The sequence below is a fragment of the Lepus europaeus genome, chromosome 9 (assembly GCF_033115175.1).
Source record: "Lepus europaeus isolate LE1 chromosome 9, mLepTim1.pri, whole genome shotgun sequence".
Taxonomy (NCBI): domain Eukaryota; kingdom Metazoa; phylum Chordata; class Mammalia; order Lagomorpha; family Leporidae; genus Lepus; species Lepus europaeus.
In genome coordinates, this window is record NC_084835.1 from 27,195,297 (window position 1) to 27,219,815 (window position 24,519).

General features: G+C 44.6%; 2 protein-coding genes across 2 annotated transcripts in view; both read left to right on the top strand.

Annotated features, from left to right (window-relative positions):
* CACNA1D (calcium voltage-gated channel subunit alpha1 D) overlaps window positions 1-24,519 on the top strand; it is a 505,293-nt gene that overhangs the window by 56,277 nt on the left and 424,497 nt on the right. The gene's annotated exons all lie outside the window — the stretch shown is intronic.
* Window positions 5,286-6,083, top strand: LOC133766497 (spliceosome-associated protein CWC15 homolog). The gene has a single exon (XM_062200173.1). It carries the CDS (start codon window positions 5,356-5,358, stop codon window positions 6,073-6,075), a length of 720 nt encoding a protein of 239 aa, XP_062056157.1. The 5' UTR covers window positions 5,286-5,355; the 3' UTR covers window positions 6,076-6,083.

The window sequence follows — 24,519 nt, forward strand, 5'->3', positions numbered from 1 at the left end:
GTAAGGTGGATAGGTAAGTTCAGTGGTTGTGTTGGGTATAGTGGGACAAATCAAATCCTTTGCTGGGGGGCCAGTGCCCTGTCTCAGTAGGTTAATCCTCCGCCTGAGGTGCTGGCATCCCATATGGGCGCCAGTTCTAGTCCTGGCTGTTCCCCTTCCATAGCAGAGAGCTATGGCCTAGGAAAGCAGTAGAAGATGGTCCAAGTGCTTGGGCCCCTGCACCCACATGGGAGACCAAGAAGAAGCACTTGGCTCCTGGCTTTGGATCGGTACAGCTCTGGCTGTTGCGGCCATTTGGGGAGTGAATCAACAGAAGGATGACCTTTCTCTGTCTCTCCCTCTCACTGTCTGTAACTCTACCTCTCAGATAAATCAATAAAGTCTTTAAAAAAATCCTTTCCTGGAAGTATTTGTGGAGTATTATGGGGGGCACCGAAAGGGGTATCTAAATCAGCCTATATTTAAAGTGGGACTTAGGGAAAACTTATCAGAGACTCTGCTTTTGGCTTGATTTTTTCTTGTTGCTTAACATTTTAAAAAATTTAAGTAAAATGCACAGATTGTAATATAGTTCAATGAATTTCTACAAATTCAAGCACCCATGTAAACACCACCTCCTCAAGATGCAAATCATTTTCATTGGTATGGAAAGTCCCTTCGTGCTTCTTTCCAGCTGGTACCTCATCCCCAATCTCCACCCCAGAGGCAGCCAGATGAGCTGCCTTGGGACTAAGCATTTCCATGCCCATGGAAAGGCAGTTCTGCAGAGGCGACCCTGTATGAAGTCATGGGCATGTGAGAAATTGCATTGTATGTAAGAAGCCTCTAGCCTTCCGTTTTCTTATGGCTGGGGCTGAGGGCGTGTCCTCTCTGTTGAAAGGCTGTTTGACAGGGAGGAGGCTAGGAGCCAGGTATCCAAGGGATGCAAAGTCAAGCATCTTGACTTTAATCCCATAAAAAAAATGGGGTCATGGAAGGTTTGAGACAGAGCAGAGGTCTTAGTGATACACAAAGCCTGATTTCCAGGAGCTTACTCTGGCAGTCTGGTTGATAAGTCAGGGGGATAGAGTCAATTAGAGAGACCTGATGAGGAGGGGATAAAATCTAGAAATGATGGAGACCTGAGTCAAGACAGTGGGCCATGGAAAAGGAGAAAAAGAAATGCACGGAAAAGAGTTAAGGAGATAGATTCTCCAGTTCTTGGTGATTAAGTGGAGTTGAGGAAAGGGAGGAATTTATATAGTAAGGCATCTACAAAGCAGGGTGTACATGGCCTTTTCTTCTGCAGCACCAGATTTTTTACTTCCCATCGTTTAAAATTTTGCTTATTCATAGTTACTGACAGGTTAGTGGAGGATACTAGAACTCAAATTCCTGGCTCCTAGTCCAAGAGGGGAAACTTTTTTCTACCTTGTTTTGAAAGTCCCTTAAACATCTCAGAATTGAGATAGTTGTTATGCTTGGACAAATCAATCTCCTTTCCACAAGGAGTGAGCAATATATTCAATCTATGACTTTAAAGAATCACAGCTAGGGGCTGGCGCTGTGGCTTAGTGGGTAAAGCTGCTGCCTGTGGTGCTGGCATTCCATATGACTGCCGATTGGATCGTGGCTGCTCTACTTCCGATCCAGCTCCCTGCTAATGCGTCTGGGAAAGCAGTGGAAGATGGTCCAAGTCCTTGGGCCCCTGCACCCATATGGAATATTTGGAAGAAGCTCCTGGCTTCTGGCTGTGGATCTGCTCATCTCTGGCTGTTGTGGCCATTTGGGGAGTAAACCAACAGATGGGAGATCTCTCTCTGTCTCTCCCTCTTTCTCTCTCTCACTCTCTTTGTGTAACTCTGCCTTTCAAATAAATACATAAATGAATCTTTATGTATATATATATATATACACACACACATAATAGCAGTTTAAGGATATGATTCACATACTATGCAATTTACTCATTGAAAATGTGTCATTTGTTGGTTTTTATGTGTTCACATATTGTGCACCCATCACAATGGATAGAAAAAGTTAGACCATTTTCACCCCCCAAGAAGAGAAACCATCCCTATGATCAGTTGCTTTGCAGTTCCACCCTTCGGCCCCAACCCTAGGCAACTACTAATATGCTTTCTGTCTCTGCAGATTTGCCTGTCCTGGAAGGTTCATTAAATGGAATCATATAATATGTGTATGTCCACATGGGGAAATTTTATTAAGGGTTTTATTATACATGGCTTATAGATAAGATTGTCCATAAATTTAAGCTGCTAAAATCAATCAAAGATACATTTTAATTTGTGTGACCTGAATCTGTGTATCATATGTTTTAAACTTGTTGGTAGAAAGAAACTAAAAACATTTTATATGGTTGTGCTTAAGTTTACTGGTTAAACAAACTACACCATGTTAGATATTTAAGAGGTGTTTTCAAATACATGATTCTTACAATTTATAGAAAGCATTGGACCTTCTGGTAAATGTTTTCTTAAGTTGTTATCTAGTGGTTGAAACGGTTTGCTAAGTATTCATGTAATATTGCTATTGTCAGCAAGCAATCTAGGACTTGCTCCCTCATTTCTCTATTCTAAGCCCAACTTGTTCTTTCATTTCTCTATTCTCTTCAAGGTAGGAAACTAATTCTATTATGAAGGAATCTGTAGGATGCACAATTTAATCTTTAGACCTTATAAAAGAGATGGCTAACATTTTTCTGCAATAGCATAGCCAAAATAAGAACTTAAATAATAATCTCATAGCTAGAGTCACTTCGCCATCAGCGAAGTATACAGTAAGTAGAAAAAACCTCCCTTTCAGACCAAAGGGAAAGAAAGTTTTAAAGTGAGAATATAATTTTCCTCATGGGCATTGTCTACCTTAGAAAAACTACTACAGAACATGCCTGTGACTATAGACTTGTAGTTCAGGCCACCGAAGATTAGAGATGGGACACGGGCACTCCCTTGACTTGCATCCTCTGGTCTGCTTTAACACAAACCAGGAGGAAAAGAAAGCTCGGCATCAGAAGCAATGGGTGGCAGGCCTATTAATGGCTGATCTGTACAGTGATCTGCCCTCAAGCAGACCCAACAGGCCAGTCCACTGCAGTGGCTTTCAATGTGGTAAGCCTGGGCTTCAGCAGAAGTCAGCTTGTGAAGAGCCCTGGCAGCTCTGCCAAGAGTTGGGTCACTGGAAATGGACCTGCCCTGGAGTCGAAGGATGCCCAGGTCAGAGCCACAGATCTTATTGGCTCTAAGCTGAAAAGCCCTTCACTCAGTCCAACTTCCAAAGTGACCACTGCAGCTGAGGGTATGGTCAAGTAGGGTCAGCAACATTGCAGGCAGAACTGTAAATTTCTTGTTAGAGATGCCACCTGCCTTTACCTGGCCAGCTCTCCTCCCAGGCCAGCCAAGTAATGAAAGTCAACAGAGTGCCTTCCCCTAGGAGGTTCACACCTCCCTTAGGATATACCCCATGTGAAGAGATAGATAGGTCTGGGCCTCTTAACTTACAAGGTCTAAAGCCCAACAGATTATTATCAAGCCCCTTCTATCAGGTTCTATTTGCCTCTCAATCAGAAAACTTAATTGTAGCTTAGACAGCACCTTTCTTAGCTCCTCTAATAATGACTCTGTCCTTTGTTCTAGACCCTGTCTAGCGCACTTGGGCCTCATTCCTTTGTAATCATGACCTCTACTCTACCACCAATGGCTCTACTCCCAACCTGTGTGTACTGATGGTCCTCTTCCCCACTTAATGCTGTATAATTGTTCAAACCTGGTAAATGCCACTCTTAGGATCATTGGTTACTATCCTCACTCTGTCTTTTATGACCTTGTCTAAATATGATCAGAGTCGGCAAACTTGGAAGGCTTCCATAGCCTTGGCAACTCATGACGACAGCCTAGGGTGGTTACTGGCACCATAAACTAGAGTGTCAATTTGTTGGGTCAACAACAAGAGCCACTGTGCACTTGCTCCTCATGTGGGATCTCTGTCCTTAATGTGCTGTACATTTTGATTTAATGCTATAACTAGTACTCAAACAGTATGTTTCACTTTGTGTTTCTATGTGGGTGCAAACTGTTGAAATCTTTATACTAAATTGATCTTCTGTATATAAAGAGAATTGAAAATGAATCTTGATGTGAATGGAAGGGGAGAGGGAGCGGGAGAGGGGAGGGTTGCGAGTGGGAGGGAAGTTATGGGAGGGGGAAGCCATTGTAATCCATAAGCTGTACACTGGAAATTTATATTCATTAAATAAAAGTTAAAAAAAATGGAATCATATAATATGTGGTCTTTCATGGCTGGCTTCTTTTACTTAGCATGGTTTTTTCAGGGCTCATCCATGTTGCAACATGCATTAGTACTTTATTTTTTTTTAAAAGATTTTATGTATTTATAAGAGAGGCAGAGTTACAGACAGAGAGGGAGAGACAGAGAAAATGGTCTTCCATTTGGTTTACTCCCCAAATGGCCTCAATGGCTAGAGCTGGGCTGATCCAAAGCCAGGAGCCAGGATCTTCTTCTGGGTCTCCCATGTGGGATGGCACTTCGGCCATCTTCTACTGCTTTTGCAGGCCATTAGCAGAGAGCTGGATAGGAAAAGAGGAGCAGCTGGGACTCGAACCTGTGCCCATAGTGATTTCAGTGCCACAGGCAGAGCCTTAACCTACTACACCACAGCGCCGGCACCTTCTTTCTATTGTTGAGTAGTAACCCATCGTATGGGTGAATGCACCACATTTTGCCTATAATTTCTTCAGTTGAGGGAACTTTGGGCTGTTGCTAGTTTTTAGCTATTATGAATAATTCTGTTCTGAACCTTTGTCTACAAGTCAATTTGTTATTTTATTATTTATTTTACTTTTTGAAAAGCAGAGAGACAGAGAAAGAGAGAGATCTTCCATCTGCTGGTTCACACCCCAAATGCCCACAGCAGCAGTGGCTGGGCCAGATCAAAACCTGGAGCCTACTCTGCCGTCTGGATCTCCCACAGGGGTGGTAGGGATCCAAGTGCTTGAGCCACCACCTGCTATTTCCCAGGGTACACATCAGCAGGAAGCTCGGAGAGAGAGCAGAGCTGGAACTCCAAACAAGTTACTTTGATACAGGATGCAGCCGTTCCAAGAAGTGGCTCGACTGCTGTGTCAAATGCCCATCTCCAATCTGTTATTTTAAGTTGGAATGGCTGCCTTGTGGGATGGCTCTAACAGTAAACTGAGAGGATGCATGCAGAACACCAAATACAATGCTTGGAACACTAGTGCAAAGTAAGCCATGATCCGCTGGGAGCTATCAAGCACAATGGCGTCTGTATGATTTTCCGTGAGTGTAGCATCGGACGTCTTCCTCGCGTCAAAGATGACGACAGCAGCCAGACCAACTTTTGAACCTGCAAGAGGTGGAAGAGGAAAAGGGGAAGGTGATCTGAGCCAACTCTCAAAGCAGTATTCCAGCCGAGACTTACCTTCCCATACAAAGGTAAAATATAGGCAAACTACTCAGGATGCCCCTGAAGAGGTTCGTAACCGGGACTTCAGGAGAGAGCTGGAAGAGAGAGAGCGAGCTGCTGCCAGAGAGAAAAATAGGGATCGTCCAACCCGGGAACATACAACTTCCTCTTCAGTATCCAAGAAGCCTCGGTTAGACCAGATTCCTGCTGCCAACCTTGACGCAGATGATCCTCTAACAGACGAGGAAGATGAAGATTTTGAAGAGGAGAGTGATGATGATGACACTGCAGCTCTTCTTGCAGAACTGGAAAAAATTAAAAAAGAAAGAGCTGAAGAGCAGGCCAGGAAGGAACAAGAGCAAAAAGCTGAAGAAGAGAGAATCTGTTTGGAAAACATTCTGAGTGGAAACCCTCTGCTTAATCTCACTGGCCCATCCCAGCCTCAGGCCAACTTCAAAGTTAAAAGAAGGTGGGATGATGATGTTGTCTTCAAGAACTGTGCAAAAGGTGTAGATGATCAAAAGAAAGACAAAAGATTTGTAAACGATACACTGCGATCTGAATTTCACAAGAAGTTTATGGAGAAATATATTAAGCAGTACAGTTTTATGTGCTTATTTAAAGACTAAAATGTTAAGGATCAACAAACAAACAAACAAAACAAAAAACCGTGATCCGATATGACAAAGGGCGTGACACTGGTGCCAAAAGTCTCTCTTAGGAGCTTTGCTGGATCCGAACCACTTTCACCCTCTTTTGTCCAGCTCCATTATTCCACTTCCATCTTTCTCTTTTTAGTTTCTTATCCTTTTCTTTTTCTTTCCAAAGTTATGTAACATTGTCAGCATCTCCCCTATGTATTGCTTAATGCTGGGTAGCCTGGGGGCAGGGCTGCAGGCTTTGTTACTCTTGGGAATGAAGATGACTAAACCTTGGGTGCGGGTAGGGTGATATTCAGGAAATTGTTGCTGGGAAAAAAAAAAGATTTTTAAAAGCTCTGTTTAGGTGGTAAGGCCTACAGTAATGTTTGCTGCCATAATTATCCTAATTTTATAACTTATTTTTTCATATGCAAATGCTCAGGGATTTGTGACCTTTAATCAGAGGAGTGCTTGGGTATTTTCTATACTTTTGTGAAAGATAATTATTTTTCATACATTTTTCTTAATATTTATTGATATTAATACTTGTCCTATTATTAAACACATTATTAAATTTATCAATATAATAAATATTAAATACACTATTTATTTTTACCTCATCTACTTGAAAGGCAGAGCAACAGAAAGAGAGATTCCAACCTCTGATTCACTCCCAAAATGTGCACATCGCCAGGATGGGGCCAGGTCAAAGCCAGGAGACAGAACTGCATCCAGGTCTCATGTGAGGTGCAGGGTCCCAAGCACTTGATCATCATCTGCTGTGTGCCAGGATATATTAGCAGGAAACAGCATCAGAAACAGAGGAGCTGGGACTGGAACTGGCACTTTGAGAAGGATGTGGGTAATTCAAGCAGTAGCTTAATCTGCTGCACCACAGTGCCTGCTTCTAAATACAGTATTTTAAATCAACATAAAGAAAATGGAAAATAACTATGGATATGACTTGAATTTTTTAAAAAAATCATTGATTTTTATGTATTTGAAAGACAGAGACACAGAGACAGCACTCTTCCATCTCCTCATTCACTCCCCAAATACCCACAATAGCAGTGCAGGACCAGGTCAAACATAGGAACCTGGACCCCCATCTGGATCGTCCACGTGGAACCCAAGCACTTGGGCTATCACTTGCTGCCTCCTAGGGCACACATTAGCAGGAAACTGGAATCAGAATCAAAGGCAGAATTCAGATCCAGGCACTCTGATACAGGATGTAGGCATCCCAAACAATATGTTAACCATTGAGCCAAATGCCCACCCTGAAACTTGTATTTTGAGTTTAGATGGTTAAAACATTTCAAGGACAAAGTTCTGTGTTGTTGGGAAGAAGTTAAATTCACTTATCTGTATAATACAGTAATCTACCCTTTTATGCAAAGTGAGACGAATGCCTAATTAAATAATATTGTTGACATCAAACAATTGATCAAATTCTTCAATGAAGACAATTTTATGCTCCATATTGGTGCTAGATTTTGTCTGCATCTGAAATGCCCTTTCATATTAATTCGATATGTCATTGATCTCTCTCTTTGATTCCCACAAAGGAGTCAGAGATGATTCTTTTCTGTAGGGAAGACCTCAAAAGCTGAGGCTGAAATGACACTGCAGAAGAAATTAAATAAGACTCATTAGGCCTTTAGGAAAGAGTGTTGTTGAGTGCAGTTTATTCTGATGAAATTGATTTCATTGTTTGTTTGCTATGGAAGTGTGAAAGAAACAGCTACCTGAAAGAAAATTCAGATTTCTAGAGCAAGTATGGCCTGCCTATCTTAGAGATTTCCTAATAAAATGTTGAATGGCTGGTTTTGTGAACTGTTCATCCTAATTTCTTTCCTTCTTCTTTTTCTTTTTTTAAGATTTTTATTTATTTATCTGAGAGGTAGAGCAACAGTGAGAAGGAGAGACAGAGAGAGGTCTTCCATCTGCTGGCTTACTACTCAAATGGCCATAATGGCCAAACTCGTGCCAATCTGAAACCAGGAGCTAGGCATTTCTTCTGGGTCTCCCACAAAGGTACAGGGCCCAAGCACTTGGGCCATCTTCCACTGTTTTCCCAGTCCACAGCAGAGAGCTGTATCAGAAGAGGAACTGCCAGGACTTGAACCAGTGCCCATATGGGATTCTGGTGCCAGGGTGGAGGCTTAGCCCACTATGCCACAGCACCAGCCTCTAATTTCTGTTTTTTAAAAGATTTTATTTATTTGATGGTTGCGGTCAGGCAGAAGCCAGAAGCCCAATACTCTTATCTGTGTCTCTCACATGAGTGACAGGGGCCCAAGTAGTTGGGCCAGCCATCATTTGCTGCTTTCCCAGTAGGCAGCTGGATCGGAAGTGGAGCAACCAGGTCTTGAACTAATGCTCAGAAATAGGAGACAGGTTTTGTAAGTGGTGGCTTACCTGCTGCACCACAACATCAAGCCTGTGCATCCTAATTTCTTCAAAGGAAACCTAGAATGCAAATTTGTGTTTAAAATTATATTGTTTTTCATATGTCAAAAATTGAACTTAGATAAATAACTACTCTCTGAGCCTCAGTGTTTTTATGCAAAAGTTAAGGGCATATTGACTCTGAAAGCACCCCAGAAAGAGGTGCTAAAAAGACAGGTAAATGCAGTAAGATGTTACTATTGAGGATAAGAAGATCTAAATGAAATGTGGATTGTAGAAGCCCCTGCAGAGGACAAAGTGAAAGAAATACAGTAAGTCTTTCAGTAAGAACTGAAAGACAGGAAAGCTTTCTGAAATATTTCCTTGAGGATTTTGAACTTTATATGGAAAAATATATCATATACCTAAGCATATTGACTAGAACATAGTCTAGGAAAATTCCTGGAGTTAAAAAAAAGTAACAATTTTCCTATAAACTTTTAGGCACAAATGCATGTGACTTAGGAAGGAAAGAGAATTTTAGGCTATCAGAATTTCTAACAGCAACACTTTATGACAAAATAAAATAGAATAGTATATTTGACATGATACAGGAAAAAACGTGAGCAAAAGATTTTATATCCAGTAAGTAAGAGTGACATAAATAATCACCATGCAACTCATTGGGCATGTTGTATTGTTCTCAGGGGGCCTTTGTTAACATGTCTACTAGAGATCAAGGGCACTAGAAAGATTAGCAAGACAACTGGTGAGCATGAAATGTGTGATTGTTTGTAGAACTAAGACTAAATGAAGGTTAAACAAGATTTTATTTATTTTTTACTTTTGTAAAAACATTTGTTTTATTTATTTGAAAGACAGAGTTACAGAGAATGGTAGCGACAGAGAGAGAGAGAGGTCTTCCATCTGCTAGTTCACTCCCCAAATAGCTATAATGGCCAGAGCTGAGCCGATCTGAAGTCAGGAGCCAGGAGCTTCTTCCCAGTCTCCCACATGCCTGCAGTGGCCCAAGGACTTGGGCCATCTTCTGCTGCTTTCCCACTCACATTAGTAGGGAGCTGGATCAGAAGTAGAGCAGCCAGGACTTGAACCAGCACCCATATGGGATGCCGGCACTTCAGCGCTGGCCCCAAAGAAGATCTTAATATATAAAGGTTTATGGTCTATTTACATAGATCTGACAAAGAAGGTATGGTACAAAACACATAAATGGAATGCTCTTCAACCATGAAAAGGATGAAATCTTGTGGTTTGAACAAGATTGTCACGTTGCTGTTATGGGTTGAGTAGGACTTGTCTTCCCAAAACTCATGCAGACTTTTAAACTCTAATGTGTTAATGTTATGGTTGATGAACTAAGGGTGGGGACTTGATCTAATGATGGCATATGAGAGGTAGGTTTGGTGGGAGGTGTTTAGGTCATTGAGGGTGTGCGCTGGGAGGGTGATTCCTTCAAGAGAGTTGATTATTAGAGTTCAGGTTCTGGTAGCTGCTCTCTCTCTGCTTCCTGGCTCCCCATATGATCATTCTTCTGCACCCACAATAGCCAATCTCCATGAGTTGCCAAAGTGTGGAGCCCCGTGATCTTGAACTGTGACCTCCAAGCTGTTAGCTGAAATAAACCTTTTCATTCCCAAGAAGCTCCTCTTGGGTCTTTTAGTTAGAGTGACAAAATGCAGACTATTACAGTTATGTAAGTGAAATAAGCCAGACTCAGAAAGACAAGGACTGCATGATCTAACTCATATGTGGCCTCAGAGAAGCTGAAAGAGCATGGCGGTTACCAGAGGCTGGGGAGAGTAGGAAGAAGGGAGAGACAGGGAAAGGCTTATTAATGAATACTAAGTTTCAGTTAGATAAGGTAAGGAGTTTTGCTGTACTAATATACAGAAGGGTGACTATAAATAATGATAATCTACTGTATGGTTTTCTTAAAAAATAGTAGAAGAAAGGATTTTGAATGTTTTCATCATAAAGAAATGATAAATGTTTGAGGAGATAGATATGCTTATCTTTATTTGAATATTCATTGCACAATATACATATATATTGAAATAGCACATGGTACCCCTTATATGTGTGCACTTTAAAATACTTTAAAAGGGGGAGATAATGTGGTCAGACTAAGAACATTTAAAATTATTTATTTAATTATTTATTTTAGAGGCATACACACAGAGACACAGATAGCTAGCCCATCTACCCTTTCACTTTCCAAATCCCCACAATGGCCAGGGCTGGTCCAGACGATGCTGGGAGCTGGGAACTCAACACAGGTCTCCCACGTGGATAGCAGGAACTCAGTTACTGTGCCGGCATTTCTGCCTCCTAAGATCTGCATTAGCAGGAAGCAGGAGTCAGGAATGGAGCAGGGTACTGAGCTCAGGCACTCTGATGTGGGAAGCAAGTGCCTTAACTTCTGAGCCAAACGTCCACTCCAGAAAAACAAATTTTCAATTGTTTTATCATAGTTTCTGGTGGCAGCATTGTTATGGTTATTCTAAGACTGCTGTACAAGTATAGGTTGATGTAAGAGATGGGTATTCCAACCCTCTCATCCTATGGGTTCTTGAGAACCAGGATTGTTGGTATGGAAGCCCCCTGTAACAATGAAAAGGCAGTCCTGGTGTCCAGATTACAGTCTTAAAATACTGTGTCCCACTAAAGCAGACCAAGATTTCTTGGAGAAACAGCTGATTCTCGGGCTGGAGTAGGTAATGTGTGAGATGAACTGGGATGTTCTCACCCACCACATGGGAGGGAAGTTTTCAAAAACTAATAGAGTGGTGCACAAAAGCCTCAGGGGCCATTTTGAAGAGGCACCTACAGATTAAAGAAGAAGCAATTTGAGGCTTAATAAGGGATCATGTTTAAATACATTTATTTATTTATTTTATTTTTGACAGGCAGAGTGGACAGTGAGAGAGAGAGAGACAGAGAGAAAAGTCTTCCTTTGCTGTTGGTTCACCCTCCAATGGCCGCGCTGATCCGAAGCCAGGAGGCAGGTGCTTCTCCTGGTCTCCCATGCGTTTGGGGCCATCCTCCACTGCACTCCTGGGCCATAGCAGAGAGCTGGCCTGGAATAAGGGCAACCGGGACAGAATCTGGCGCCCCGACCAGGACTAGAACCTGGTGTGCCGGTGCCGCAGGCAGAGGATTAGTCTATTGAGCTGCGGTGCTGGCATGTTTGAATACATTTAAATCCATGCATTCATAATAATATTTAATAAGAAAATTAGTTGATCACTTTCTGAAGGTAACAGATAGCCAATTCATTATTATGAAAACTATAATTCAAGACAACTGTTTATCTGACTTTTTAAAATGAGCTGTACACTGGATAAGCAAATGGTAGATGAAGGGAAGCATGTCTTTATACAGTTATCCCAGGTAATAAATGAAAAGAATAATAGAATTTCATGATCCTAACCATTCCAAGTGAATTAATGAATCTAGGCAGTGGGCCATATACATCGCCAACATAAAATAAAAAGTGATGGGTGGGAGTTTGACCTAGCAGTTAAGACACTGGTTAAAATGCTCAGGTACCATATTGGAATGCTTGGGTTTGATACCCATCTCTGGTGCCTGACTCCAGCTTCCTGCCAGTGTATATCCTGGGAGGCAGCAGGTGATGACGCAAGTAATTGGCTCCCTGCCATCCATGTGGGAGACCTGGCTTCCAGGTTCAGTTCAGGTCCAGCCTCAGCTGTTGCAGTCATTTTAGGAGTGAACCAGGAGAGGAGAGCTGTCTCTGTCTCTCAAAAACAAACTGCAAAGAGCACACTGCCACTTATTTTTACCAATGGGATGGAATCCTTGCTCTGGACCGTTTCCAATGTGCAGGAAATAAAGAGGATAGAGGAACATGCTAAATTATTCCGTGAGTCTGCAGTCACCAGACTGTAGCAAACTGCACAGGTGAAACAGCCTATGTCTTTCCAAAGTACGTCATGAGGGAAAGAAAGCAATGGGGAGGGACATACCAAGTTGAAAAGGGAACAAACCAAGCTGCTGTACCTAGGGATGCACACTTGGGGAATAAAACCATCAAGTGACACTCAAAAGCGATTTGTGTACTTTTTTTTTTTTTTTTTTTAAGATTCATTGAGACCAGCAGTGTGGTGTAGCAGGTAAAGCCACCACCTGCAGTGCTGGCATCCCATATGGGTGCCGGTTCGAGTCCTGGCTGCTTCACTTCCAATCCATCTCTCTTGTATGGCCTGAGAAAGCAGTAGAAGATGGCCTAAGTTCTTGGGCCCCTACACCCATGTAGGAGACCCAGAATAAGCTCCTGGCTCCTGGCTTCAGATTGGTGCAATTCCGGCCATTGTGGCCAATTGGAGAGTGAACCAGCAGATGGAAGACCTCTCTCTCTCTCTCTGCCTCTCCTTCTCTCTCTGTGTAACTCTGACTTTCAAATTTTTAAAAAAGATTTATTTATTTGAGAGACAGTTATAGAGAGGCAGCATCAGGAGAGAGAGAGAGAGAGAAAGGAAGAGAGAGGTGTCTTCCATCTGCTGGTTCACTCCCCAGTTGGCAGCAATGGCTAGAGCTCAGCCGATCCCAAGCCAAGAGGTGGGAGCTTCCTCCAGGTCTCCCATGTGGGTGCAGGGGCCCAAGCACTTGGGCCATCTTCTACTGTTTTCTCAGATGCATTAGCAGGGAGCTGGATCAGAAGTGGAGCAGCTGGAACTCGAATCAGTACCCATACTGGATGCCGGCACTGCAGCCTGCGGTTTTACCTGCTACTCTGCAGTGCCTGCCCTGACTTCTGTACTTTAGAGGTCAGGGGAGAGGCTGTGATTTTTATGGGGAGTGAGGAGGCATTTATTGGGTGGCTGGGCAGAGATTTAAAAGTATTCAGTCAGAGTTCTATCACGGACACATTGCAATGGTTGCTTCATCACATACGTAGCCATCAATCCATCCCTGATGCCTCCATTAATTTTTTTTTTATTTTTGGAAGTAAGATATATTTATTTGTGTACTTCCATGTCAGTACTTCAGTACTCTAGCAGCATTAGCTCCATCTCTGTTTATTGGCAGCTTTCCTTTAGACGTGGTATTTACATTTAAAGACAGCACATATTTGCTCTGTCTGTTCACTGAGTTTCAACAATGCAATGTAATTCAAACTCCTATTGAGATAAACATTGCCATCACCCCCCAATCACCCATGTTCCCTCTGTGTTTCAAAGATAAGAATATTTTTCTTCAAATTCAAAAATGAAATTGGTTTTCTTTTGAGTAAAATGAAAATCACATGTTTTACTTCATTTCTTGCTCTCCCAACATTCCCAATTTTTGTAGATATGCCCTGGAAATATCATTTGATTATTATTAGTAACAGCACTGGAAGGTCATAAAGAATGGTGGTTAAGATTTTGGAGACTTAGGGCAGGCATCTGGTGCAGTGTTTAAATCACTGCTTGGGATGCCTTCACCCCATATCAGCGCCTGCTTGGGTCCCAGCTATTCTCCTCTGATCCAGCTTCCTGCTAATGTACAGCCTTGGAGGCAGCAGATGATGGCATAAGTCCTTGAGACTCTGCCACCCACGTGGGAGACCTAGGCTCCTGGCTTTGGCCTGGTCTGGTCCTGGTTGCAAGCATTTGGGGAGTGAACCTGCAGATGAAAGATCTCTCTTTCTCTGTCTCTCTACCTTAAAAGAAATAATTCTGGAGTCAGATTGCCCAGGTTTGAATCTTGGCTCTTTCCTTTATCAATTATGTGACCTTGGTTACTTAACTTCTTTGCCTCAGTTTAGTCCTTTGAAAGATGAAGATAGGGGCCAGCATTGTGGCAGAACAAGTTAATCTTAAGCTGTGATGCTGGCATTCCACATAGGTGCCAATTTGAGACCTGTCTGCTCCACTTCCAATTTAGCTCTCTGCTAATGTGCCTGGGAAAGCAGCAACAAGATGGCCTGAGTGCTTGGGTCCCTGCAGCCATGCAGCAGATGTGAAAGAGGCTGTGGGCTCCTAGCTTCTGCCCTCGTCGTTGTGACCATTTGGGGAGTGAACCAGCAGATGAAAGATAAACTCTCCAGGGGCTGGTGCTGTGGTACAGTAGGTTAATCCTCTGCCCGCGCCATCGGCATCCCATATGGGCGCCAATTCTGGTCCTGGCAACTCCTCTTCTAATCCAGCTCTCTGCTATGGTCTGGGAAAGCAGTGGAAGATGACTCAAGTCCTTGGGCCCCTGCACCTTGTGGGAGCCCGGAAGAAAATCCTGGCTTCTGGTTTCGGATCGGTGCAGCTCTGGCTATTGGGGACAATTGGGGAATGAACCAGCGGATGGAAGACCTTTCCCTCTGTCTTTTCCTCTCACTGTCTGTAACTCTACCTCTCGAATAAGTACATAAAATCTTTTTTTTTTTTTAATTTTTGACAGGCAGAGTGGACAGTAGAGGGAGATAGACAGTGAGAGAGAGACAGATAGACAGTGAGAGACAGAGAGAAAGGTCTTCCTTCCATTGGTTCACTCCCCTAATGGCCGTTACAGCTGGTGCTGTGCTGATCCGAAGCCAGGAGCTGGGTACTTCCTCCTGGTCTCCCATGTAGGTGCAGGGCCCAAGCACTTGGGCCATCCTACACTGCCCTCCCGGGCCACAGCAGAGAGCTGGACTGGAAGAGGAGCAACTGGGAGTAGTACCCGGCGCCCCAACCAAGACTAGAACTCGGGGTGCCAGCGCCGCAGGTGGAGGATTAGCCAAGTGAGTCATGGCGCCTGCCATCCTTGGCCTTCTCTTGTATGAGGTGGGGGAGTACTACAGACCAACAGGACAGTCCTCAGACTCATCAAAGGAGCTGCTAGGCTAAATTAGATTATTGCCATGGGAGACTCCAGGAAACCAGTACTCTGCAAATGCCTGTGATTGCTGCTCTTTACCATTCTCCAAGTGAGTCTGTCCTTTCCATCACCCAGGCTGACATCCTGGGCTCAGCCTGTACGTAGGAGAGTGATGGCTCGTGTCCCCTATTTCTTCTTCCTTGAGTTGTCTTCCTCATGGATGCCCCCACCTCCACCCCCATGTGCTAGGCCCAAGTCCTGTACAAGACGGGCAGCAGTCACCAAGGCGGCTCCAGCCCATCCGTGGCTCCTCGAGGGGCTGGATATACCTGTTTTCTGTGAGAAAACAAGCAGAAAAACTTCTGTCATTTCTTTGAACTAGTTAGCTTTGCAGTTTTGGAATTTAGTGCAGTCATTTGGAATTCTGTTTGATTTTTTACCTTGTATGTCTCTACTCCTACACAATCAAAACTCTGGGGCTTTCTGACAGAATGTGCAGCAGATACTTTATTCCATCAGGATGAATTGTTTTTGATAATATCTTAATTTAACTTGTTTTCTGCCTTTTCTGGTTCCTTAATGTCACCTCTGCTCAGGCAAGAGAATCTACCTTTAAAGTTGAGTTAACACATCAAAGCTGTCAATGTGAACTGTTATTAATAAATAAGATAGTTTTAGGTTTTATTTTGCACTTCACATATGATAAAAATATGTCAAAATCACATTAAAATTTTCAAATATTCAGCAGGATCTTTTTAAAAAAGATGTATGTATTTATTTGAAAAGCAGAATTAGAGAGGGAGAGAGAGAGAAAAAGAGAGAGAGAGAGAGAGTGAGAGAGAGAGAGAAACAGAGGGAAAGACATCTTACATCTGCTGGTTCCCTCACAAGGTCTAGGCCAGGCCAAAGCCAGGGGCCAGGAACTCTATCCTGGTCTTCCCAACATGAGGAGCAGGAACCCAAGTACTTGGACCATTATCTGCTGCCTCCCAGGTACAACAGCAGAAAGCTGGGTCAGAAGCATGGTAGCTTCGAACCAGGTACTTGTATGTGATGCAGGCATCCCAAGTAGCAGTTTAACCCAGTGCACCACTACGCCTACCCCCGTATATATACACATATATATGATTACATAAAAATTTTTAAATATCAAAATCCTAGCAAACTGGAATGAAACAAGCCATTGAAGAAAGGTTCTCAAAACATAGCCATGATATTCCTCGATTGACGGAAGTTCAAGTCATCCGTGTTCTTTTCTTCCCTATGCTGTTTCCCTTCAAGTGGTCTATCTGATGTCTCTACTGTGCTTCTTTTTTTCTTTAAAGATTTATTTATTTATTTGAAAGGCAGAGCTATAGAAAGAAAGGGAGAGGGAGAGGGAGAGGGAGAGGGAGAGAGAGAAGAAGAGGGAGAGAGAGAGATCCTTCATCTGTTGGATCACTCCCCACATGGCCACGAAGGCTGGGGTTGAGCCAGCGTGAAGATAGGAGCCTGGAGCTTCATCCAGGTCTCCCATGTGAGTGGCAGGGGTCCAAGTTCTTGGTCCATCTTCTACTGCCTTCTCAGGCACATTAGCAGGGAGCTGGATTGGAAGTGGAGCAGCTGGGACTCAATCTGGTGCTCATAAAGGTTGCAGGCTTGCAGGCAGTGACTTAACCCACTACACCACAACACTGGCCCCTACTGTGTTTCTTAGTACCATGGATACCCATGAGATACTCCAGGTTAGAGTCTTGTGGCTTACCATGGAATGTATGAGAACAGCAGCTGGATGGTCAATTATGTCTCTCTCTCTTCCAATTGAATGCATTCACAGAAACATAGACACACATTTCTTGAGGGTTAAGCTGCCATGTGGGATGTCCTCTTCCCATACAGAAGTGTCTGTATCAAGACTCAGCAAATTTGCTTCCAATCCATGTCCCTGCTAATGAGCACCCTGGGAACAGCAGAGGATGGCTCAAGGTCTTGAGTCTCTGCCACCTCTATGGGAGAACCAGATGGAATTTCTGGCTCCTGGCTTTGGCTTGGCCCTGCTCTGGCTGTTATAGGCATTTGGGGGAGTGAATCAGCAGGTGGAAGATCTCTCTCTCTCTCTTTAAAATTAATAAAAATCAGTAAATGAACATAAAAAATTGGTTATCTTTTAGCCTTCCTGCCATCCCACTGCTCTGCCTCCATCCTTCTTCTTCTTCTTCTTCTTTTTTTTTTTTAAGATTTATTTATTTATTTATTTGAAAGTCAGAGTTACACAGAGAGAGGAGAGGCAGAGAGAGAGAGAGAGAGAGAGAGAGAGAGAAGTCTTGGCATTCGATGGTTCACTCCCCAATTGGCCACCACAGCCAGAGCTGCGCTGATCCGAAGCCAGGAGCCAGGAGTTTCTTCCGGGTCTCCCACGCGGGTGCAGGGGCCCAAGGACCTGAACCATCCTCCACTGCTTTCCCAGGCCTTAGCAGAGAGCTGGATAGGAAGTGTAGCAGCCGGGACTAGAACCGGTACCCATATGGGATGCCGGTGCTTCAGGCCAAGTTGTTAACCCGCTGCACTATAGCGCCGGCCCCATCTGCCTCCATCTTTCTTGGCCGTTCCTCCTTTTATTACTTCTTCACCCTGTCTCCTCACCAAGATTCTCTATTTTTCTCAGGTGAGGAGGCAGTTTTATTTTTTTTTGTTGTTGTTGTTGCTTCCAAATTTTCTTCCAAATCATGACTGAGGTCTCACTCTTGAGCACCTATCCTTTTATATCATGTTTTAAAAATTTATTTAGTTGAAAGGGAGGGAGAGAGAGTGAGCGAGAATTTAGAATCAAGTAGCAAGGAACTCAATCCAGGTTTCCCATGTGGGTGGCAGGGACCCAATTACTTGAGACATTACCTCTGCCTCCCTCCCAGAGTGTGCATCAGCAGGAAGCTGGGGTGGGAAGCAGAGCTGGAACTGGAACTCAGGTACTCTGATGTGGGATGCACAGCTGTGCCAAACTCCTGCCCCTTCATCAATGTATTTTGCAACACAAAAGTCCAGAATTCCGGAGAAAATTGTGCCATTTCCATGGCTTCAGACAAAGATGATTACCGTGAGAAATATTTTTAAACAGAGGTATTTTTTCCCTCTACCTATTACATCACAATGCCAGCCCCAATATCTTGATTTGACAACATAGTTTTATCAAAATTAATTGACTTGGGCTGGCACTGTAGCATAGCAAGTAAAGCCACTGCCTGCAGCACCAGCATCTCATATGGATGCTGGTTGGAGTGCTGGATGCTCCTTTTCCGATCCAGCTCTCTGCTAATGGCCTGGGATAGCAGTGGAATTTGGCCCAAGTTCTTGGGCCCCTGCACCCATGTGGGAGACCCAGAAGAAGCTCCTGGCTCCTGGCTTCAGATGGGCACAGCTCTGGCCATTGTAGACATATGGGGAGTGATCTAGCAGATAGAAGACCCCCCTCTCTCTCTCTGCCTTTCAAATAAATAAATCCTTTTTTTTTATTTTTATTTTTTATTCTTGACAGGCAGAGTGGACAGTGAGAGAGAGACAGAGAGAAAGGTCTTCCTTTTTCTGTTGGTTCACCCCCCAATGGCTGCTATGGCCGGTGCGCTGTGGCCGGCGCACTGTGCCGATCCGAAGCCAGGAGCCAGGTGCTTCTCCTGGTCTCCCATGGGGTGCAGAGCCCAAGCACTTGGGCCATCCTCCACTGCACTCCAGGGCCACAGCAGAGAGCTGGCCTGGAAGAGGGGCAACCGGGACAGGATCGGTGCCCCGACCGGGACTAGAACCCGCAAGACGGAGGATTAGCCTGTTGAGCCACGGCGCCAGCCCTTTTTTTTTTTTTTTTTTTTTTTTTGAGGCAGAGTGGACAGTGAGAGAGAGAGACAGAGAGAAAGATCTTCCTTTTTCTGTTGGTTCACCCCCCAATGGCTGCTATGGCCGGTGCGCTGTGGCCGGCGCACCGTGCCGATCCGAAGCCAGGAGCCAGGTGCTTCCTCCTGGTCTGCCATGCGGGTGCAGGGCTCAAGCACTTGGGCCATCCTCCACTGCACTCCAGGGCCACAGCAGAGAGCTGGCCTGGAAGAGGGGCAACCAGGACAGAATCCGGCACCCCGACCGGGACTAGAACCCTGTGTGCTGGCGCTGCAGGTGGAGGATTAGCCTAGTGAGCCGCGGCGCCGGCCAAATAAATCTTTTAAAAATTAATTGGTTTCTTTCATTCTGGTTTGCTAGAATTTTGATAGATTCATATTTTAAAGAATTAGATATTTAAATTTTTATGTAACCATACTTTGCTCTTTCCTTCTAAAGATAACTAAACACCCTTTGAAATATTGGATGAACAATGATAAAAGGACTCTGAAAGAGAAAGAAGATGACAGATCAGTAGGGAACTTGAGGGTGTTAGGAATAACATGAGGAGTTGTTTGGATTTTCTTTTTGTCTCTCCCAAATCCTTGGCCTGAGTGCCAAAGAGGCCTGAATTCTGGAACCACCAAAAGGCTTAGAATTTTTTAAAAAAGATTTATTTATTTACTTGAAAGGCAGAGTTACACAAAGAAGGAGAGGGAGAGAGAGAGGTCTTCCATCTGCTGGTTCACTCCCCAGTTGGCCGCAACAACTGGAGCTATGCTGATCCAAAGCCTGGAGCCAGAACCTTCTTCTGGGTCTCCCACATGGGTGCAGGGCCCCAAAGAATTGGTCCATCTTCTACTGCTTTCCCAGGCTATAGCGGAGAGCTGGTTTGGAAGTGGAGCAGCCTGGTCTCGAACCGGTGCTCATATGGGCTACCAGAGCTTCAGGCCAGGGCGTTAACCTGTTGCGCCACAGCTCTGGCCCCAGCCTTTTTTTTTTTTTTAAGATTTATTTTTATTTATTTGAAAGACAGAATTACAGAGAGAGGCAGTGAGAGAGAGAGAGAGAGAGAGAGAGAGAGAGAGAGGTCTTCTATCTGGTTCTCTCTCCAAATGGCCACAACGGCCAGAGCTGAACTGATCCAAAGCCAGAAGCCAGGATCTTCTTCCGGGTCTCCACGTGGGTGCAGAGGCCCAAGAACTTGGGCCATCTTCTACTGCTTTCCCAGGCCATAGCAGAGAGCTGGATAAGAAGAGGAGCAGCCGGGACTAGAACCAGTGACCAAATGGGATGCTGGCACTTCAGGCTGTGGCTTTAACCTGCTGTGCCACAGCACCAGCCCCAAGGCTTAGACCTACCTTCCTTCCTTCCTTCCTTCCTTTCTTTCTTTCAAGATTCATTTATTTATTTGAGGGCCGGTGCCATGTCTCACTTGGCTAATCCTCCTCCTGCGGCGCCGGCACCCCAGGTTCTAGTCCCAGCTGGGGTGCCAGATTCTATCCTGGTTGCCCCTCTTCCAGTCCAGCTCTCTGCTGTGGCTCAGGAAGGCAGTGGAGGATGGCCCAAGTGCTTGGGCCCTGCACCTGCATGGAAGACCAGAAGAAGCACCTGGCTCCTGGCTTCAGATTGGTGCAGCGCGCCAGCCGTGGCAGCCATTTGGGGAGTGAACCAATGGAAGGAAGACCTTTCTCTCTGTATCTCTCTCTCTCTCACTGTCTAACTCTGCCTGTCCAAAAAAAAAAAAAAAAAAAAGAAGATTGATTGATTTATTTGAAAGTCAGTTACACAGAGAGAGGAGAGGCAGAGAGAAAGAGGTCTTCCATCCGCTGGTTCACTCCCCAGTTGGCCGCAACAGCCAGAGCTGTGCTGATCTGAAGCCAGGAGCCAGGAGTTTCTTCTGGGTCTCTCATGCAGGTGCAGGGGCCCAAGGACTTGGGCCATCCTCTACTGCTATCCCAGGCCAAAGCAGAGAGATTGATGGAAGTGTAGCAGCTGGGACTAGAACCGGCACCCATATGGGATGTAGGCATTTCAGGCCAAGCTGTTGACCCACTGCAGTACAGCACCGGCCCCGGCTTAGACTTTTGAACTCAAGAAAGGCCTGTTCTCTCTGGCCAAATGACCAGGAGAGGGAGAACTCAACAAGCACCTAGTCGGAACTTCAACCCCTGTTTTGTACCCTCAGCCAGTAGGCAGTCTAGTTTTTTGGCCATCAGTGGCAGCAGCAAAACTCTAGGCCACCAAAGACGCTACTCCACACCAGAGAATTGGCAGGCTTTCTGATCTGTCCACAGACATGGGCGATAAAACCCTGTGTCTTCCTGCCCTCCATCCAGTGGCATAAGGAATCCAGGCCTGGTGACTTTTGCTTCCTCCCCTAGCCCAATAAGATCACCCAGCAACAGCAGGTGGCACATGGAAGCACCTTCTGCCTCTGCAGATGGTGACAGCAGGAACTGAGCAGGAACTTTGTTAGCATCAGAAGGACAAAGCAGACCAGAATAGCATTGCAAAGGCTCTCAAAATTCAACTGTCATTGGAAATAACCCACAAAGATTTAAATAGAATGAAGAACCCCTTAACACAATAACTAAAATGTCCAGTGATAAAACATCATTCATCATACCAAGAACCAGGAAACCCACAATTTGAATGAGAAAAGACAATTAATTATGCCAATAGTGAGATGAATCAGATGCTGGAATTATTTGGCAAGGATTTGGAAATGACCATCATATAAAATGCTTCAACAATCAATTACAAATTCTGTTCAAACAAGAGGAAAAAATAGGAAATGTCAGCAAAGAAATAAAAGCTATGAAAAAGAACCAAATGAAAATGATAAAATTTAAAGTCCAATAATTGTTATAAAAAACTCGCTGAATAGACTCAGTAATGGGATGTAGATAACGGAGGGTAACATCAATAAACTTGAAGATGAAGCAATAGAATTAATTCCAAATGACCAACAGAAAGAAAGTGGACTGAAAAAAATTGAGCAGATCCTTTGAGATCTAAGGGACAGTAACTAAAAGGTAGATAGTGGAGGAAGAGAAGAGTGCTGAAAGAGCTTTTGAAAGAGAAAATTCAAATTTGGTGAAAGACAAATCCTAGATATTCAAGAAGTCAGTGACACTAAATAGGACACACACACACACACACACATCTACACACTAAGACACACAATTGAACCAGAAACTAAACAAGAAAACAATCTTTTTTTAAAAAATATTTATTTATTTTATTTGAAAGAGTTACCCAGAGAAGGAGAGGCAGAGAAAGAGAGAGGGAGGGAGGGAGGGAGAGAGAGAGAGAGAGAGAGACAGAGACAGAGAGAGAGAGATCTTCCATCTGCTGGTTCACTCCCCAGATGGCCAGAATGGCTGGAGCTGTGCCGATCCAAAGCCAGGAACCAGGAGCCTCCTCCAGGTCTCCCATGTGGGTGTAGGGGCCCAATGACTTGGTCCATCTTCTACTGCTTTCCCAGGTCACAGCAGAGAGCCGGATCAGAAGTGGAGCAGCCAGGACTTGAGCCAGCGCCCATATGGGATACTGGTACTGGAGGCGGTGGCTTTACCCACTATGCCACAGTGCCAGCCCCACAAGAAAACAATCTTAAGGGCAGCCAAAAGCCCTCCTCCCTCTGTAGCCATGGCAATAGCAGAAGGTGGCAGTGGCAGGGATTAGGCAGGGAGGTGGATCTGACTCTGGAATGGATCTACTCCCTGGATCCTGTACTTACAGGACCATCAGAGGCAAGGTGAGTCTTCATCATCAATGATGAGGCCAGGAGCACCACTTGGCTGCACACTGTCACCAGTGAGGCCTGTGGTCACAGGACACCAGCACCAGAACACAGATTGGCCTACTGACTGAGGAAGAAGCATGTACTTCATACAGGATGAAGGTCAACCATTCTCACCAGTCTTCTACTTCTTGGTATTAACACCATCATCCTCATCGTCTTCTCCTGCCCATCTGCCTGTAGCTGCCTTGGCTGCCTCATCCCGCCTCTCCCCCCAAGTCGTCTTCTTCAATCCTACCTTCTTCCTTCTCCCCTTCCTCCCACTTTCTTACTTTTTTTGTCTACCTCATTGTTAGCCTCCTGTTCCGTATTTTCCTCATTAGTATTCTTTTTAGCAAGGATGCCTCTTCCATTCTCCACCTCCTCCACAACTTCCTTCTGTGTAAATTCTTGTGGTGATCTGAGAGCTTGTGTCCATGGCCACATCTGTCATGGTGGAACATGCTGGTGATCCAATGCAGTGGATTAAAAGAAAGTGAAAGGTGAATGTTTGGCTTAGTGGTTAAAATGCTGGTTGAGAACCTTGCATCCCACATCAGAGTGCCTGGATTAAATCCCCAGCTTCAGCTCCTCAATGCAGAGCCTGGGAGGCACTGGGGGTGGCTCACATTATTGGGTTGTTGCTACTCATGTGGGAGACCTGGATTGCAGTCCCAGATCCTGGCTTTTGCCCCCAGCCCAGCCTAGAGCCGTTATGGCGTTTGGGAAGTAAACCAGCCCATAGGATCTCTCTCTGTCTCTCTGTGTCTCTGTCTCTGTCTCTCTCTGTGTCTCTCTCTCTTTCAAATAGATAAGTAAAATTAGAAAAACAAAAAGAAAGTGAGAGTTCAGGGTCTCTGTCAATAAAGCTGCCAAAGTCTGAGGCAGTGGAGCGGTCCCTTGGGGAGAAGGCTCATGGTGAGGGAGGTGCAGCTAGCAGAGGAGGCTCCTAGTGGAGGTGCATGGCAAGCAGACAGCCAGATCTGGGAACACTGTGAAGACAGCTTTGAGAGCAGCCAGTCTGGACAGGAGAAACTTAAAGATAACTAATGGAGACTCTGTAGATTGTTATAGCGATTCAGAGAGTTTGGAACAGGGATTAGTTGTTGTTACATAAACAACTACACCAATATTTAGTGACTTAAAACAACAACGGTTTCCAATTTCTTACCTTTCTTTGGATTGATTGGGCTCATCTAAGCTAGTTTCCATAAAGAAATACAGAAATTACAGAGACACAACGCCGCTAGGACATTCTTGTCTACATTGCCTGGTGCAGGTGTTAAGAGTTTCTCTAGAGAGTGTTGCGGTTTCCTGGTTGGATTCCCCCTCAGATCCATCTCCCACCCTCTGTGGCTTTGCTTTGTGTGGCAGGAGCTGCCCACCTCCCCTCAGCAGGCTGTTTCAGTGGGTTGCTGAGCGGGAGATGCTGGGACCAGGCTGGAGGGCTCAAAGAAACAAGAAGTCAGGTATTCCTCCCCCTGTCTTGAGCAGTATTTCCCAAAGTAGATGGACTACCATAGTTCCAGATTTCCATCTGGTATTGTTTCCCTTCATCCTGAAGAATATCCTTTAGCATTTCTTCTAAAGCAGGTCTA

Bases quoted from the DNA above. Each gene is read 5' to 3' on its own strand.
- LOC133766497 (XM_062200173.1), top strand. From the start codon at position 5,356: ATGACGACAGCAGCCAGACCAACTTTTGAACCTGCAAGAGGTGGAAGA.